The sequence below is a fragment of the Pelodiscus sinensis genome, chromosome 11 (genome assembly GCF_049634645.1).
Source record: "Pelodiscus sinensis isolate JC-2024 chromosome 11, ASM4963464v1, whole genome shotgun sequence".
Taxonomy (NCBI): Eukaryota; Metazoa; Chordata; order Testudines; family Trionychidae; genus Pelodiscus; species Pelodiscus sinensis.
Genome location: NC_134721.1, coordinates 34,546,255 through 34,562,944, shown reverse-complemented (window position 1 = coordinate 34,562,944; position 16,690 = coordinate 34,546,255). Strand labels below are relative to the sequence as shown.

The 16,690-nt window shown below is 44.1% G+C and overlaps 1 protein-coding gene across 6 annotated transcripts; it reads left to right on the top strand.

Moving 5' to 3' along the window:
* Window positions 1-1,149: 1,149 nt before the first annotated feature.
* Window positions 1,150-16,100, top strand: SPDYC (speedy/RINGO cell cycle regulator family member C). 6 transcript variants are annotated; one of them, XM_075939139.1, is made up of 7 exons: window positions 1,150-1,338; window positions 5,717-5,975; window positions 8,677-8,735; window positions 10,525-10,610; window positions 12,435-12,606; window positions 13,532-13,835; window positions 15,209-16,099. In XM_075939139.1, the coding sequence occupies exons 2-7, from the start codon at window positions 5,756-5,758 to the stop codon at window positions 15,271-15,273; spliced, it is 906 nt and encodes a 301-aa protein (XP_075795254.1). In that variant the 5' UTR covers window positions 1,150-1,338; window positions 5,717-5,755; the 3' UTR covers window positions 15,274-16,099. The 6 variants fall into 6 exon arrangements, with proteins under 6 accessions (XP_075795254.1, XP_006136644.1, XP_075795255.1 ...); XM_006136582.4 differs by having other exon boundaries at window positions 1,332-1,403; XM_075939140.1 differs by lacking the exon at window positions 1,150-1,338 and adding an exon at window positions 1,349-1,403 and having other exon boundaries at window positions 5,813-5,975.
* The last annotated feature ends 590 nt before the right edge of the window (window positions 16,101-16,690 follow it).

Below are 16,690 nucleotides of genomic sequence, written 5' to 3'. Positions count from 1 at the left end.
ATATGTTTTTAGCAGGTTTTATGTCCCTCTGTGGTCTCATATTTTAAATTTTTATATATATTTATATTGTGTTTAACATTTTTGTAAGCCGCCTTGAATATTTTAAATAGAGTGTCAGGGTAAAAATATTTAAAGAAATATAATTTAAATTAATTAGCAAAGCACCCACATCCAACAGCATGTGTTTCTATTGGTGGTGCATATCTGCACATGCCTTGGTGCACACAACAAAATGTATTCCACCTATGGATGGGAACAAATAGAGGGAACACTGATCATGGCCAATATAATCTGAATTTTAAGTGCTAAGTAAAACTGCATTGTAGATATGTGTAAAACTGGGCATCAGGTGTTTCTCTGCGAGTGTTAACCTGAATGGTGAGTGTATGTGTTAATCTGACTGGGTAGGTGTGTGTATTTATGACAGGAAGCCAGAAGGATGTGCTTTAAAATGAATGACAGGTAAGTATGTGTATGTATTAAAGTGAATGGTAGGTTTTTCTGTTAAACTACATGGCAGTTTGGGTTTTTTGACCAGCTGGCATTTGTGCATGTATTAGAGTACCATCTAGGTAGCTGTGCACGCCACGCGGGGAGTTTCTTTGTTGCTCACACAGCTAAATCTAATAATCTATGTAGTCACTACACTACTTTTGATGTATTGTGCTTCCTGAGCTCTGATGCGACTTTGAAAACCACTGAAAAAATAAACATTTGGGCGAAGGACGAGAGGTAGAAGCTGCTTTGTGATTTGCCACAGGCTAGGGTCACATGGTGAGTTGGAAATGTAACCTAGCAGCGCTGACTCTCAGTTGTGCTAAACTTGGGCTGCTTTTACCATGTCCTGACACACAAGCTCCCTATAAAAGTTATATTGACAGGTGACCCCTACATAAATACCCCTTCCGTCTTACTGGCAGGGGGCCTGAATAGCTCCCACACACCTCATCAGAACCTAGTGAAACCCAGGAGTTCCGGCTCCAGCTGTTCTAAGCCTGGGATGCGGGCAACTTGACTTGATAAACGTGCAGGTTCCTTATAGGCAATTATGTTTGCAAGCGACCCTATAATAAGCACATAATGAGAGTTATGGGCCTCAAATCGATCCCCCTGGAGCCCGGAGTCATGTGAACCGGAGCCGCCTTTCCGCACTGTTTGAACCTAAGGGAAGGGTGGGCGAGCTCCAGCCGCACGGGGTTATCGAGACTAATCCCTCCACCCCTGACGCCTGGCTCTTTGATTGATAGGTGCTTGCGAGAGGCCGGTCTACCCATCGCCGATTGGCTAGAAGCTGCCAGGGCTGAGCCTATAGAAGCCAACAGGGGGCAAAGAGGCGGGGTAAGTTCGGTACCACCCCTTCGCGATTGCTGCGCGCGTGCGCGCTGTTTGGTTGCTCTGCTCAGGTGAGGGCGGGGGATGTGGGGTGGCGGGGGAAAGGCGGGAAAATCAGTTAGTAGGGAGGGGCCACAACGGGAGGAGCAGCGTCTGCCGACCCTTCTTCCTCCCCACACTCGCCTCGTGGCCCCCTCTGGGTAATGGGAGGCGGGTAATCGCTATTAATCATCATTAAAGCTGCCATAAAATGGAGGTACCTTTGACTGGAAATGGGGATCCTGTTTTTCCCCCTCAAATAGTGCCTTGCATTTCCCAGGAGGATGAGTGAAGCACTGAGGTGTGTGGTCATCCCACGTGGTCAGAGTGTACTAATGGGGGGGGGGGCAGTAGTGACCCAGGAATGTCCTGCCTCCCACCCTTATGACCCTGCTGTAATGGGTGGGGTATAAATTGTGCCCTTGTGGTATCCTACTGCACGTGCTGAGGGGGTAACAATGTACCTGGGTGTGTGTTGGGGGGAGGAATTGGAAGTTTTCCCTACCTTGAGATGGAACTAATGTACCAAGATTCTGTTCCCAAATACTCTTCTTATAGCCCTCATGTAGGCTGAGGCGAAAGTGGGTCAAATTGGAGGGTGACATGTGGCTGGCTTAGTTTGTGCAAACTTTCTGCCTCCTTTTCTTATGAACTCTATAAAACTTGCCTGAAGTGCTGTCTTTTTGGTGACTTAATTTGCCCCCATTTAACATGGTGGCTTAGGCTCTCCAAAAGGGTCCCTGAGCCTAAATCTTTATTTGATGTGCGAAACCCAAAGCGGTTGGGTTTTATTTGACTTTAGCTCTTAAAAATAATACAGGAAGCGCGCCCCTCCCCCCTGATGTGGTCTCTGAGGTGAAAATCTTTCTTTTCTGATAACTCAGCCCATCAGATATTAATTCAATTGTCAGATATGTGGCCAAAATTTGGCATCTTGTTTCCATGCAAAGTCTAAAACTAACTTACGTCCCAGGAAGCCCAGTTGTTGGATCAAAACTGCCATTTGTCCTATGGTATTGGCCCTGATTCACTCCAAACTGGATATCCTGTTTGCTGCAACTGGTAATTGTAACCTACAGTCAGTAGTTTAACAAATGAAAATGGATCATTTTGCTTTGTCTGAGATATTGAAAAATTAAATGGGGTGAGGGGTTATGTCTAAAGTGATACTTAAAATGGCCTGGTAGGCTACGATTAGATAGCATGCCCATAAAACAGAGGTCTTCCATTTTGTTACTCCTCTGTAATGGTGTTGATTAGTGGTTAGAGCGGAGAACTAGGAATCTGAGTGTGAAAGTTCCATCCCTTGCTCTGAGACATGGAGACAAGTTGCTTCACATCTGTGCCCCAGTTTTTACTCAATGGTAAAATCTGGATAATGCATGTACTCAAAGGGCTACAGTATATGATAGCAACATGTACTATTGGATTGTTTTACAGTTGTGGGATCTGACTTTGTAGTAGAACTACTAAGTGATATCTTGCATGGAGACATTTTGGTCACTTAGAAATTATTTGGATTTTCAATTTGTATTTAGAGATTTGTATAATTGAGATTAAAAATGGATTGGACTATTAAACTGTTTTAGTAGTGTGTGCCCTGAAAGTGATTCTGGAACTTTAAAATCAAGTGTTGTTTTTAGGATTATTTTTACAGTAAAGTTTAGGAAAATGGTTTTTAGAGATGCAAAGTAAGGTGTTGATAGGTGAGGGGAAGAAAACTACCCAGTTTAGGAAAGGAAACATTTTTGAATGGGAATTCAATACATATGTATGAGGCAAATTGCTTGTCTTCTGTCCCATGCCCCCAAAGAGAGAGACAGAGAAATGATCCTTCTTAACACAGCATTGGGTATCTAGACTTGTGGTAATTCATTAATTAAAATTAATTCTTCAAGGCTACATCTACACTGCAGGCTTCTTGTGCAAGAACTGTTTTGCACAAGAGTTCTTGTGAAAAAGGTCTTGTGCAAGAATGCATCCACAGTGCCATGTGCTTTTGCACGAGCGTCCATGGCAGTGTGGACTCTCTTGCACAAGAAACCCCTGTTGCCCATCCACACTGCCTTCTTGCACAAGAGGGCTCACTCCTTGTGGGGAGAGGAATAACTCTTGCTCAAGAAGCCCTCTGTTCCGATTTCTTACTGTACATTTACTTGCCCAAGAACATGCGTGTAGTGTAGACGTGCCGCACGTTTTTGTGCAAGAACAGCCGTTCTTACGCAAGAAGCCTGCAGTGTAGACGCAGCCAAAGGGTATTACCTACAATATGTTGTCAGCAGCCAAGGAAGGTCTGTTCTTCAGAGAGATGATTAGTCTTGCTGTTTATTTTCTATATCTATAAATGTTTTCCATTGCCTCTTGTGAAGAGTGGACTTTGAGGTAAAAAAAATGCCTACTTAATTTTTTGGTGTGATTATATTAAAATATTTTGTCAAATGGATGGCCAAAAAATCCCTCAGGTTTATGTAGGTATAGGAACAAGTTGTTTAAAACCAAAATTTGAATCTTGTTTTCAGCTTCAATTTTATGTACTGCTGGGAAGACACCACTAAATTTAAGTTGCTCTTTTCTTGATTAAAAGACTCATTTTTGGGGAAGTGGGGATAAGAGGAAGGTGTTTAATTGTTTTCCTTGAAGTTGGGAGGGAAAGGTTGGAGAAACAAACTCCTCAAAGATGTGGAGGACTTCATAAATGTTTTCTGTTGGGGACCGAAAACAAGTGGAAATTAAACATGAGATGACTTGTGGTGCTGACCTTTCAGTTCCTATCCCAAAATGTAGTTTTGTTATGCTTAAAGGTGGGTATTCAAGCTAAAAGTATTCATAGGTAGACAGAAGTGTGGGACCAAAGGCAAGCACTTTAAAAGGAAACTGAAAACCCTATCTCCTTTGTGAACGTGTCTTTATTCTTCCTGTCTACAGGAATCCTGACACCTGTATCCTAATCACTTTCTGATCAGTGTATATTGAGTTAGAAAATGGTTTCGAAGTATTTTTTTTAAAGTTGGTGGGACCATAGTTTTGTAAATGGATGAGAAGAGGAGTTCAGATCTTAGTCTAAAATCTATATACGTGACCATATCTTTCATACACTTAATCCTCATCCACCCCCAAAACAAGTGAAAGAGTGCAGTGTGCAGGAATCTTTAAATGAGAATTCAGAGGTCTAAATGGGTATTTTGGAAGGCTTTAAGGCACTGGTGATTAATAGGCTTCTAGAATGACTAATGACAGTTCCATTTTAACTTCTCTGCTGACTTTATTTTTTTTAAATTGAACAGATAGCCATCTCACATGCTTAGTTGAATGGCTAAAGATCTTACTTTTAAAAAACACTGTTTAGATTTACCAGAGTATTGTAGGAGTAATTTAACATAAAACATAGTAACAGGAGCTTTAAAAAAGTCAAGCTTTTTATTTAGATTTATACCAGTTAGAGCCATATCTCATGGGTCAGAAATTTCACACTACAATAGTGTGGGCAAAGGCAAGGGTTCTGAATTAACAATCAGAATGCAAATTGATGCAGCCTTGTTGTTGGCTATATAATGAGCAGTAATTCCGAAGGCCACCAGAGGGACCATTATTTTCTTGGCTCGTCTTTATGTATCATTGTGGAGGGATTTTTCTCTCCAATTTTCTTACAACTTACTGTATCAAGATAAATGAATGTAAAGGGGGGAAAATTGACTCTTTTAAACTAAGGTCTCAATTTTTACACAATCCTAATGATTACGGATGTTTGAACTTCTAATACCTTAAAGGGATCTGATTTTTTTTCAGAGGTAGGTGTTCGTGCTTTCTAAAATTCAAGTCCCTTTAAGGTGTCTTGAGTACCCACAATCATTAAGATCTTGTGAAAACATAGGCCTTTGGGTTTTTTCAACCTGATTTGGACAGTGAAACAGAATTGGCCAGTTCTTAATGTGGCTTTTTTTCTAGCGCTGGTACATGAGACAGCTTGACAGTTGTGGAAACATAAGTTATTGCTGTATCTCTAGAACAGGTACAACATGGGCAAGCAGTCCCACTTTGCTCTAACTGGATGCTTTAAGCTTCCCTTTGTAGAAAAGAGACATTCAGTGTGTGGCAGGGTCAGTCTAGAATCTTTGAGTTACTAGAAAGGTGGCTATTGAATTTTATTGTGATGGGTCTAAGTCCAGTTATCTATTTCACAAAACCAATAATTATCCACCAAACAAGTCACCAAACAGCCATCAGGTGGTAACAGATTTTGATTGCTACTGTTCCAGGCTTGACTTGGAACTGATAACCTTTACAGAAAGAGCTTCCTATTGCATTACCAAGTCTGTTAATTGTACTTAATCCCTTTCTACTGTAGAAAAGCCCCTGAGCCTCCACTAATAGTAAAAAAAAAAAAATGAGGCATACTCAGAGTATTTCCCATGTCCCTCTTGTGGTCACCGCTGGGGTGAAGCCAGGGAACATGAGACCACATCATAACAGCACAAAGGGCATTGGAGCGCGTAGCAGGATGCGAATCCCTGAGAGAGAGCATTCCACAGCAGTGCTGAAAAGTATGCAGCGACCTCCATTCCATCTACATCAGGAAGAACAAGATGCCTTCTTCAACCTACTGGGTAGGAAACTAGAGCAATCATTCAAATTCTCCAGCATCTTGGGACACAGTTTAGACAAGACTGGTATACAGAACTGTATTGTCTGGGAATGGGCTCCCAATACTGGATAAGGCTACAGTAACCAACAGGCAATAAACACAAGTAAGAAATTGCAGGGAAGAGGTACCTGTCTGTACTAAGGATGTTAAAATGCAGTTAATTGGCTAGTTGATGGGATTTCCATTGACTAGTCAATAGGCACTTCCCCTGCTGGGGATCTTGTACACTTCAAAGGAGGAATGCAGAACTCCGTGTACAGCCCAGGGCCAGCAGGAAGTCCTGTTGACTTGGGGCTGTAGGCAGTGTGCCTGATTTGAAATGCACAAGAGTCCCCAGCAGGGGCACTTGTACATTTCAAAGCCATGGAGCCCGGGGTCAGTCAGGGACTCAGTCCCGTGCTGACCCCAGGCTCCATGCTACGCTGCATGTTCCAGGGAAGTGCTGCGGGGAGCCCAGTATCAGCTGGGGAGTCCTTAGGTGACCCTGGGCTCCACTGCCCCTTTGAAAGTTGCAGAGGCAGCAGTTTCCATAGATGAGCTGTGCAGCAGCTGCCCCTTTGCCACCTTGGGGTTTCAGTTTCAAAGGCTGTGAGGTGCTGCTACTTTGAAATACCCCTCTCCTCTCCCTTTTGCTGCCTCTTTTAGGGTATGTCTAACATAGCCATTATTTCAAATTGACTTTAATAGCATCTGTTCATGCAAACTGCTATTTCAAAATTAATTGGAAATAGTGGAGCGCTTAATTCAAATTTGGTAAACCTCATTCTACAAGGAGTAATGCCAAATTCGGAATAGCTATTTCTAATTAAGTGCTATGTAGACACTTAATTCGAAATAGGGGGCCTCCAGCCCTTCCCAGGGAGCCCTGGGGGCCACTCTCAGCACAACCAGGAAAACTTGCTGTCCTCTCCCCCAGCCCTGGAGCCATTAAAGAGGTAGACCCTGGTCACAGTGCCTGTGCCAGCTCCAAGCCTGCCAGCCCACAGCCAGCAGCGGCCAGCAGGGCCCCTGACCCAGTGGCTCCAAAACATGAGCCAGCAAGCCACTGGCAGCCCGCCCTCCACCAGCTCCCAGGAGCATAACGGGCTGGAGAAGGCGGGCGACTTCCTGGTCCAGGGTGGAGATCATGGACCTTATTCAGGTTTGGGGGGGATGCCCCCAACGTCCATGATCTCCGCACTAGATGGAGGAATGCAGCCGTCTATGGCAGGATAGCTGCCAGCCTGGCCACCAAAGGCCACATGCAAACCCAGGAGCAGATTTGCATGAAAATCGAATTGGTCTGGCGAGCCCCTGGGCCCTGAGCTTCCCCTTGCTTCCCCCTTCCAGCTCCCTCCTCCCAGGTTCCCCCTCCCTTCTCCCACCTCCTTTTTCCAGTCTCTCCAGAGGTTCATCCCTCTTCCCTCCCCCCCCCAGTTCAATAAACCCAGTTTCTATCTTTGAACATGTGTTTTTTGTTTGACATCAGGAAGGAGGGGCTGGGGGCGGGTAAGTGGAGGGACGTGAGAGGAATGGGGCACGAGCTCCCAGTGGGGAGGATCGGGTTGGCTCTGAGGGCTCCTCAGGGTGGATGCTCTCCCGCAAGGCCTCCTGGATCCTGACAGCCCCCTGATGGACATCCCCCCCCCCCCCCCCCGGATGATAGCCTGCAGCAAGTACAGCTCGGCTGAGGGCCAATGACCCCATGAGATGCACCGGCATGCCCAGGGGCAGCTCTGGCTCCATGTGGCCTAGTGCTATGGTGTCCCGAGTGCGGGCACTCCAAGGCAGGACTGCTTTGCTGTCCCTCATCAAGGTACACAAGCAAGTGGGGAACCCTGAGAATTGTCTGTCTGGGGCAGGGGTAGGGTCCCTTTAAGCACGAAGCTCAGTTAGTGTGTGGGGCTGCTGCCTGAGGCTAAGTCCTAACCTGATGCTCTGCCGGCACTGGTTCTGGCCAGCCTTAACTTCGGTTCAGGGTCCACTCAGTGTGAACACACTATTTTGAAATAGGTTTTGTGTATAGATGTGTTATTTTGAATTAGCTTAATTCGCAGGGCTCGCTGTCTGGCGATCTGCGCATGTGCAGATCGCCCAAACCTGGCTCTTCCAGGTTACGATCTACTCGTCATGAGCAAGTAGATTGTAGTATTAGTCAAGCCCTGTTAATTCGAATTAACTATTTCGAATTAATGCTGTAGTGTAGACATACCCTTATAGAGGCAGCAAGGGGGGAGGGGAATATCGATGAGTCAAAAGAATATCTGATAAGCATTTGCATCTTTAACATCCCTAGTCTGTACCAAGAGAAGATTTGTATCAAAGATTAATTTTAAATTATTTGGAGGATTCAAGTTGATTTTAGTGTGCAAGTTGATAACTGCTTGCAAAAGGGGAATGTTTGCTGTGTTTAGCATGCAGGATGGGGAATAAGGAAATAAGGGTTTCTGAAGGGTGGGGGAAAAAAATTTAATTCCCTGTAAGCGCTGGATGATTCCACTGTTGTAAAGTGCTCTGAGAACCTTGAACGAAGTGTCATACATTCAAATAATTTAAAATTCTGTTAGAAATAGAATAATTTGGAAATCCATACTCCAGTCTGGGAATGCTATAGTTGTGTAAGCTGCTATTTGAACAATATGAAACAACCAATGTAGCTTCCTTACTTTTTTCCCCTTAACCAGAGGATGACTTGGTACAAGAGTTCTTGTCTATGGACATATGCTACAAGATTTCAGATAAGGTATGGTTAACTTTCCTATAACAACATTTAAATAGCAATACCCAGTACTCTTTTATTACTCTAACTTTAACTCTTATGCAGTAACTCTGACTTATAAACCAAACTTTAGCACAAAGGCCAGGACCTTGTTTCCATTTAAGGCTGTTTTTTGCATACAGAACTCAAATGATGCCATTTTTCAGCTTTCCATAAATCCCCATCTAGACTGAGACAAAGCATGAGGCTTTAGTCCTTGGGAAAACTGTAGGGAGTGGTAATGAGCTTAGAACCAGTGCTTAATTTGTAAGAAAGAGGTGTCAGGGCTCAAGCAATGTTTTACATTTGTAACTGATGCAGCACATTCAGAAGTGCTGCGGTATAAACTGCCAAGCCACCCTCAAGGTGTTGGGTCTCAGCCCTGGAACAAATTAAGTACTGCTTAGAAAAGATCTTCAGTTTGACTGCTTATGTCAGTCACTCTGAAGGATCTTGGGATTCTATAGATGTTGCATTAAAATGAACTACAGTTTTAAGCTGTCATACTTTCTCATTCTACCCATTATGGTTGGGAGAAGTTCAATGTAAATGCCTGCAGAGCTAACTCTATCCACCTTCAAATCCCTCCTTAAAACTCTGTCATAAAGCTTGCCAAAATATACAAACAGTCACACACTGTTTATCATGCTGACCTTATACACCAGGCCTAGCATAATGGAGTCTTAGTCCCTGAATGGGGCTCCTAAGGGCTATGAGGATACAAATAGAGGTTCAACCTCTGTGGTCTGGACTTTGTCTGGCAACATCTGTGGTCCGGCATCCCCAAGGAGCACTGTGGAAGAGTGGGGGAGGAGCCAAGCTCAGCAACTCTTTCCTGACCTCCCAGAGCTGCTGGAGTGCCACAGCAGGGTCGCCCTTATGATTTATGGGGCCCCATGCAGTACTAGTAAGCTGATGGCATCTGAGGCTGGGGAGGGTGAATAATCTTCAGCACACTAAGGAAATATTTTTAAAACAAACTTTAAACCTAAGGTCCTGTAGACTAACACAATAAAATTCAGAAACTGTTTATACATGGGGTTTGTAAATGCCTGTTAAATGGCTTCATTATGACTTGAATGGCTTTTTCACAATATTCTGCTAATAAGTTTAGCAGGCTCACTTCCCTAGATCTTTTCCAGAGGAAGGGAAGCCATGGAACAGATTGATGGGTGGACATTAAGACCCAGTGATGCCCCCACATTTTCAAGGTGCCCTAGGCATCTGCATATGGGTAAGGATGACACTGTACCACAGATACTTAATTTGTGGTGCTCAAGCTCAGGGAGGAGTGAGAACTGGTGGGGGGAGGAGGGTGTTCTTGGGAAGAGCCAGGGTGGCTGTGGAGCCCTGGGGGCAGGAGCACAGCCCTGCAGCTGGTGGCAGAGATCAGGAGTGCAGCCCAGAGGCTGCAGGGCAGGTCATGCTTATGTCCCCCAGCTGCAGGACTCCACAGCTATTCTGCTTCATCCCTTGAGTGCCCCTGCACCACCCCTACACCCCTCCCCCCATTTCCCACTTGGTCAATGCCAGCCCTTCTGCTGTAGAGGAACTGGGTCTGATGTCCTCTGGGCCAGCAGATTCCTTTGTTCAGAGGAGCCAGCCAGTCAGTCCCCAGAGTGTGGGATCAGGGAGGTACATCCTGTAATTAGCAAGTCTCCACAAAACTGTGTTTGTTCTTCACTCTGCCCAACCCCTATGGTTCACTTTCTTTTGTTTTAAACTCTGTTCTGGATCAGAAGAAAAAAGTCTATTAAAGTTAATTCTTGTTTAGTATCTTCTAGCCATGACTCTGACTTACTTCAAACGTGCTGGCTTGCATATTAGTGAATACACACGGATGAACCTTTTCACTGCTCTGTAAGTACCTCATGGCTTTTAACCTTTTTTCAGTCTAAATATCCCACCATATAAAGAATTCATATTGCTCATAATGCGGAAGATCAGATGGGTTTACCTGGTCCATGCTATCAAATATTTTGGCAGGAACAATGGCTGTTAGGAATATAGTTCAACAGTATCTGAGTACACAATACTAACTGAGGTATCTGAAGTTATACACAGCTCAAACCTCCCTGCACCTATTTCAAAATATTCTCTATGCCATACTAATCATCCATGATTGTTCCCCAGTTGGGAGAAACACAATTTCATTGACTTTTTTTTTTTTTTTTTAAAGCTAGCCTAAGTAGACTTCAAAGCATTTCCCTCTAACACAGAGTGGACAACTTTTGCAACAGGGCCTTGCTTTTCTGTTCTGTTAATGGAGGAGCTGTAGGGTCTGAGGCAGAATTTGGATGCAGGAGGGAGCTCCTGGCAGGGGATTTGGGGATGGGAGGGAGTTTAGATCTAGAAGGGAATTCTGATCTGGGACAGGGAATTAGTGTGGAAGAGGGTGCTATGTATAGGTTCTTGCCCTGCTGGGAGGTGCTTATCATAGGTGGCTTCTGGCTGGCAGCAGTGGTACCATGTGCCAGCATGCCATGATATGCCCTATGTCACTCAAAACATCCCGCTGCTGGTAAATGTTTTCTGCGTGCATGTTGGTGGAGAGTGGCAGCAGGTCTCTCATACTTGCGGGCATGGGCAACATACTGTTCCTGCAGCTCCCATGGGCCAGCTTCTGGGAGCAGCGTAGTAGGGGCTGTGGCAAGCAGGCTGCCTACCTGAATGCTGTGCTGCAGGACTTTTAGCAGCCCTGAAGGCCATAGTGAGCCAAAGGGAAATGTTTGAGCTGGATTTGGCCCTTCCCTGTGCCTGATACTAGTATAAGATCTCAGTATTGGATAGAGGCTTATAGATATTTTAACCGTTTCAAGAGGCTAATGATGGTAAAACCAGAAATTGTGGGATTCTGAGTTTTAATTCCTTGGGCTGGATGCAAGGATCCCAAATTGTACTTGTGTCCTTCTTTCTGTGTGGATAAGTTGCATGTCATTCTGTTTGTACGATGCCTAGCACAATAGTGTCCAAGTCTCACATTCTCTCCCCATCCTCATCTTAACAATTACCATTTGAGAAGCCAGGGGTTGCAGAAATCTTTCACAGCTTGTGAATAAACTCCCTTCAATCCTTTGAGTACTAAGGTTTTTAGGTATGTCATCTGCAACTGAATGTACTACATAGACACTTGAGGCCCGATTCTTGCTCTAAAGCTGTTCTGGCAATGGACCCACTTGTAAGGATACTTTACACTATCAGAGTGGTATAGTTATGTTGGTGTCATGAGAGTATTCCTATTAAGGGTGCAAACAGCATCAATATAGTTCCAAACTAATCACATTCACTTGCACATTATACCTATCTAATAAAATATTGAAATAGAATCAATATCTGTCCTGTGTGAGAACTGGTTTAGATGCATAGAATACAAGTGCATGATGTTGTATAGGAAAGACCCACAATATATTGCCTGGACCTAAACACAATTGGCCTTACTTGCAAATGTGATTTCCAAAAGCCTCTTATGCTGTAACTCAGTATTGTTCGTTTTGTTTTGTTTTTTAACAACCAAACACCCCTTTTATACAATGTAATGTTGGAGTGTTAAGGTTTAACACTTGCTACTCTGAAACCTACTATAACAATTCCAGGCTGTACTATACAACTTCCTAAGTAGAGTACTTCTGAGCATTAACTGTTTTCAGTGGTCCTAGCCTGTTTTGCCCCATTTTCCTGATGCAGGTACTTGGCTAATGATATGGAAGAAGATGAAGAGGATTACAAGTATGAGATCTTTCCCTGGGCTCTTGGTGACAACTGGAGGCAGCTGTTCCCGCAGTTCTTGAAAATGAGGGATAGTTTCTGGGCTAAAATGAATTATCGAGCAGTGGTCAGCCGGCGTTGTTGTGATGAGGTTAGTCATGGCTGATATATTTTTGCATGCTTGTAATCATGGGACTATGGCTAACACGTTAATAGTCACTAGAATCAGTAGTCTATAGAAACCCAGTTCCTATTAAGGGCTAAGGCTGGAACTGACCAAGGGTGGGTAAGTGCCCCTGCTAGTGTGCCAGGAGGGTCAGGAATATTGTAGTGGGTTCACTTGTTTAGCTATTCCTCAGCAATTAAAGTCTCAGTCTCTAGAATTTTCAATACAGCACTCTTAGTACAATATCCATACTTAAGTTTACAGATTCTTGCATCACCATTGGCTAGGATTCCATTGAACAGTCACAGCCTTTACCCTCAATTAATGTTGTTGGGAAAGATTAATAAGCAGCTGCTATTCTAGCTTTAATTATGATCACAGCATTCTTAATTCAATAAATCTGATATGTTGGAGAATGTTCAGATGTTGTAGTTTTTACTGTCTTTGAAGCCGTATACCTGGGTGGCCAAACTTACTGACCCTCAGAGCCACATACAACAATTTTCAGAAAGTCAAGAGCCAGGGTGCTCCTGGTGGCTCAGGGTTTCAGCCTTGCTCCTGCTTGAAGCCTCAGGCCCCAGCAGATGCAGCTCACAGGGCTGAAGTTTCCAGCCCTACCTCCCTATCCCTCTATCCAGCTGCAAGGCAGAGCTCCTAAACTCTTTTCTTCTCCCTCCCCATATCTGCATCCTCCCACCCCTGCAGTCTGCTAGATGGAGTGGCAGGAGGTAACTGTACAATTGTTGCATGTGGTTCATGAGCCACAGTCTGGCAACCCCAGCTCTACACACTAGAAGGATGAAATCTGAGAATCATGCTTAATTTTATTTAATGAAATTTAAAACTAAGTGCATCCAGAAATTCAGTGGCAAGGAAAAAATATTGGCTTGTCTATACTCTTCTGGTCTAGATAATGTCAAAGGAACCATCCCATTGGGCTTGGTCACGTGAACGACTCCTTCATCACAGTGGAGCACTGAGGAGTTACCTGAAGAATGAAAAGGACTCATTTCCAAGAGGACCTGGTGTTACACCCCCAAGCTGCCCCCTGTGCACTTGTGAGCTGACCGAAGATGAAGCCAACCCAGAAAGTGCTCCAAGTGCTTGTACTTCAGATGGCGAACTATTACCATTCACTAACAAGTGGTCCCAGGACTTAATTATCTTCCCTCAGAAAATAATGCTGGATCCAGTGGCAACATATAGCCTGCAAAGTAAGTGGGGATAAAGTCTCTCTCTCCTTCTCCCCACCTCCAGCCCAACTCCTGCTCTGTGTTTTTTTGTTTTTTTTTACTTGAAAAAAATTAGGGATGTTAAATATTAGTTAATTGAATAGTTGAGTAACCTCATGAATTCTTATTGGTTACTCAAATATTCTATAGTCCCTGAGGGTGAGGCTGGCAGCCAGTGGGCTCTGCCCCACTTGTGAGGAGCCCCCTGCCACTCTGTGCTGCTGCCTCTATCAGAGGCAGCAGCAGGGGATGCCAGGTGGGAGCTGGTTAACAAGGAGAGCCAGTTTAAAAAACAGCTCCCCTTATGGGGTGGCAGGCAGTGATGGCCCATCAATACAGGCGAATTAGGTGGTTGCCTAGGGCATCAAGATAAACAGCTGTTGAGGGCTTTGGAGGCAGGGGTGCCGATAGCACACTGATTGTGCGTTTTGCCTAGGGCGCCAGTTGCCGGCAGCTCATCTAGGGCCACTCCTGGAGGCAGCTGCCCCTGCCCAAGGGGAGAGGGCCACAGTTCCTAGACCCAATGTGAGCTGGAACTGAGCTGGGCTGCCTGCCTGCCTGGCTCCTAATATGCTTTAAATGCAGAGCCACAGCAGAGATAGGTCCCAGACTTGGTGCAAGCCGGGACTGAGCCAAGCTGCTGGGCAACATCCTTAAAAGATGGAAGGGGGGAAATACATGCAGTCTATAGCATTAATTTGTAAGCTTTTGCTTATCAGTTAATTGGTTAAAGGACTACACTATTACATCGCTAGAAAGAATGCACATTCCTGGTTTAAAAAAATAGGGTTCTTGTGTGCCCAGTTTCCATATTCATAGCTAGTGGTGAGGAGAATGGATGGGAATCACTTGTTTAGTTACAGTACTTAACTTAACAAATCTCATGTTGAAGAATTAGTGCTTCCAGGCTATGTGTAATGGCTTCTTTCAGGAAACTGGAAGAAAGGGGTCAGTGTTATTTCTCAGACTTGCCTGCTATAGGAGCTCTTTAGAATCTAATCTTTTCAGGGCAACCTATACAGTATACATCTGAAAATCATAATTAGAAAACTAAGCATATGCTGCCTTGAATCAGTGTTGCATTTCTTAATGAAGAGGTGAAAGGTAGCTTTTTGGATAGCACTCCAGAAGCACTGACTCTGGGTACTCTTCTAGTAGTTGTGCTTCTAGAAGTCTGTTCTTGGTACTAAGATGGCTGGCTGCTGCTTTACTGGAATCTAAGAGCCAGTGTGGTCTACAACCAATTACTTAATGTTTAGTGGCTGTATAATCATGTGTACTTTTCCAGTAAGGTACCTAGGTACTTGACTTGCCAGTGGCCTTATGTTAAGCCTCTTTGATTTTTTTGGTTGCAGTCCTGCAGAATCCAGGTGTCACTGTAGAGCCTGATGGAACCATGGATTGGCGATCTGTGGGGTGACTCTGCTCTGATCAAGATGTTTCCTCCAAGAAACTGCAAGTGGCACTGAACTTGTTCTCATTCTGCTGTTCACAGAACTACTTTTCACCATGCACTTTATGGATATATTCTTGTTCTGAACAGGAAGACAGAGCAGTAATTTATTTAAAAAAAAAAAAACCTTGCTGATGCAGCTATTCAAATGTGCCTTATATAATATACAAATCCAATGTAATAGCTGGACAGGCTCTTAATAAAAATGTCCAGGAAAAAAGTTCAGCTTCTGTTCATAGAGAATCCTGGTGAATGTAACTATTATCAGGGTAACAAATCGTGTGTGTGTGTGTGTGTGTGTGTGTGTGTGTGTGTGTTTGGTGTGAGGGTTTTTTGTGAGCATAGCAGTGACCTATGGTGTCATGGTTGTACTTGTCTTAGAATGAACAAAGATGTGGAGGTGGTTATTCTTGGAGAGGTAAACTGGAGATTATACCTGGCTGGTACTATTTAAGCAGAGTGTCTGAATCTTTTGGTCTTGAAGCAAATGCACAATAGCAGCTGGCACCAAGAAGGCTTTATTGGAAAGATGGGGAGGGAAGAATGTAATCAACACTGGGACTTCTATTTTAAGAGCAGCTACTACTGGCTGCTAACACATGACAACACCCTTTTCTAGCCTAGAATAATTGCACAATGTTATGAGTACGTCACATTATTTTGATCTACTGGGGACTTCTATAAGGGTTAGCAGATACTCTTGTACCACTTCTGTCCAGTGCCATGGTGACTTCATTAAGCTAAATGCTCTCTGCCAGTGTTGATCTGGATCAGTATCTGATGCAAGTAAAATTATTCATGTGGAATCAAAGCTTGGTAGTTTCCTTAATTTGGCATCCCTCTCCTCAGCAGTCTACATGGATATGCAAAGGCAGAGAGATTCTATCTAGCAGAGCATCGTAGCCAGAGCTACCAGGCACTGCACTTTGTCAAGCTGTGGTGCCTGGCCTTCCTTATGGAAGTAGGCACAGTGTCTAGATAGGGCATGAAACTCCATCTTATATTTAATAGGAAAATGCAAATCTTAACCACTAAACAGCATGGCAGGAGTCTTGCCACTGTGTCCCTAAGGCTGTCTTTGACTTGTTATATGGGAGGAACATGTTCTTTCTCTCTACCTTAGTGATAGACATCTGAGAGTATGTCTACATATCAAGATAACAGCTATTTGTGAATAACACTCCATGGCTACCTCCAGACTGCATCCCTCTGCTGACAGAGGGATGTAGATTTGCACTTTCAAAGTGCCTAATGAGCCCAGGATTTAAATCTCCCAGGCTGCATTTGCCTACTCACATTTGGACACTGTGCCACTCTCCCTTTCAGAAGTGAAAGGAAAGTCTAGCCATGGCTCTGCCAACAGCAGGGAGCTTTTTCAGCAGAT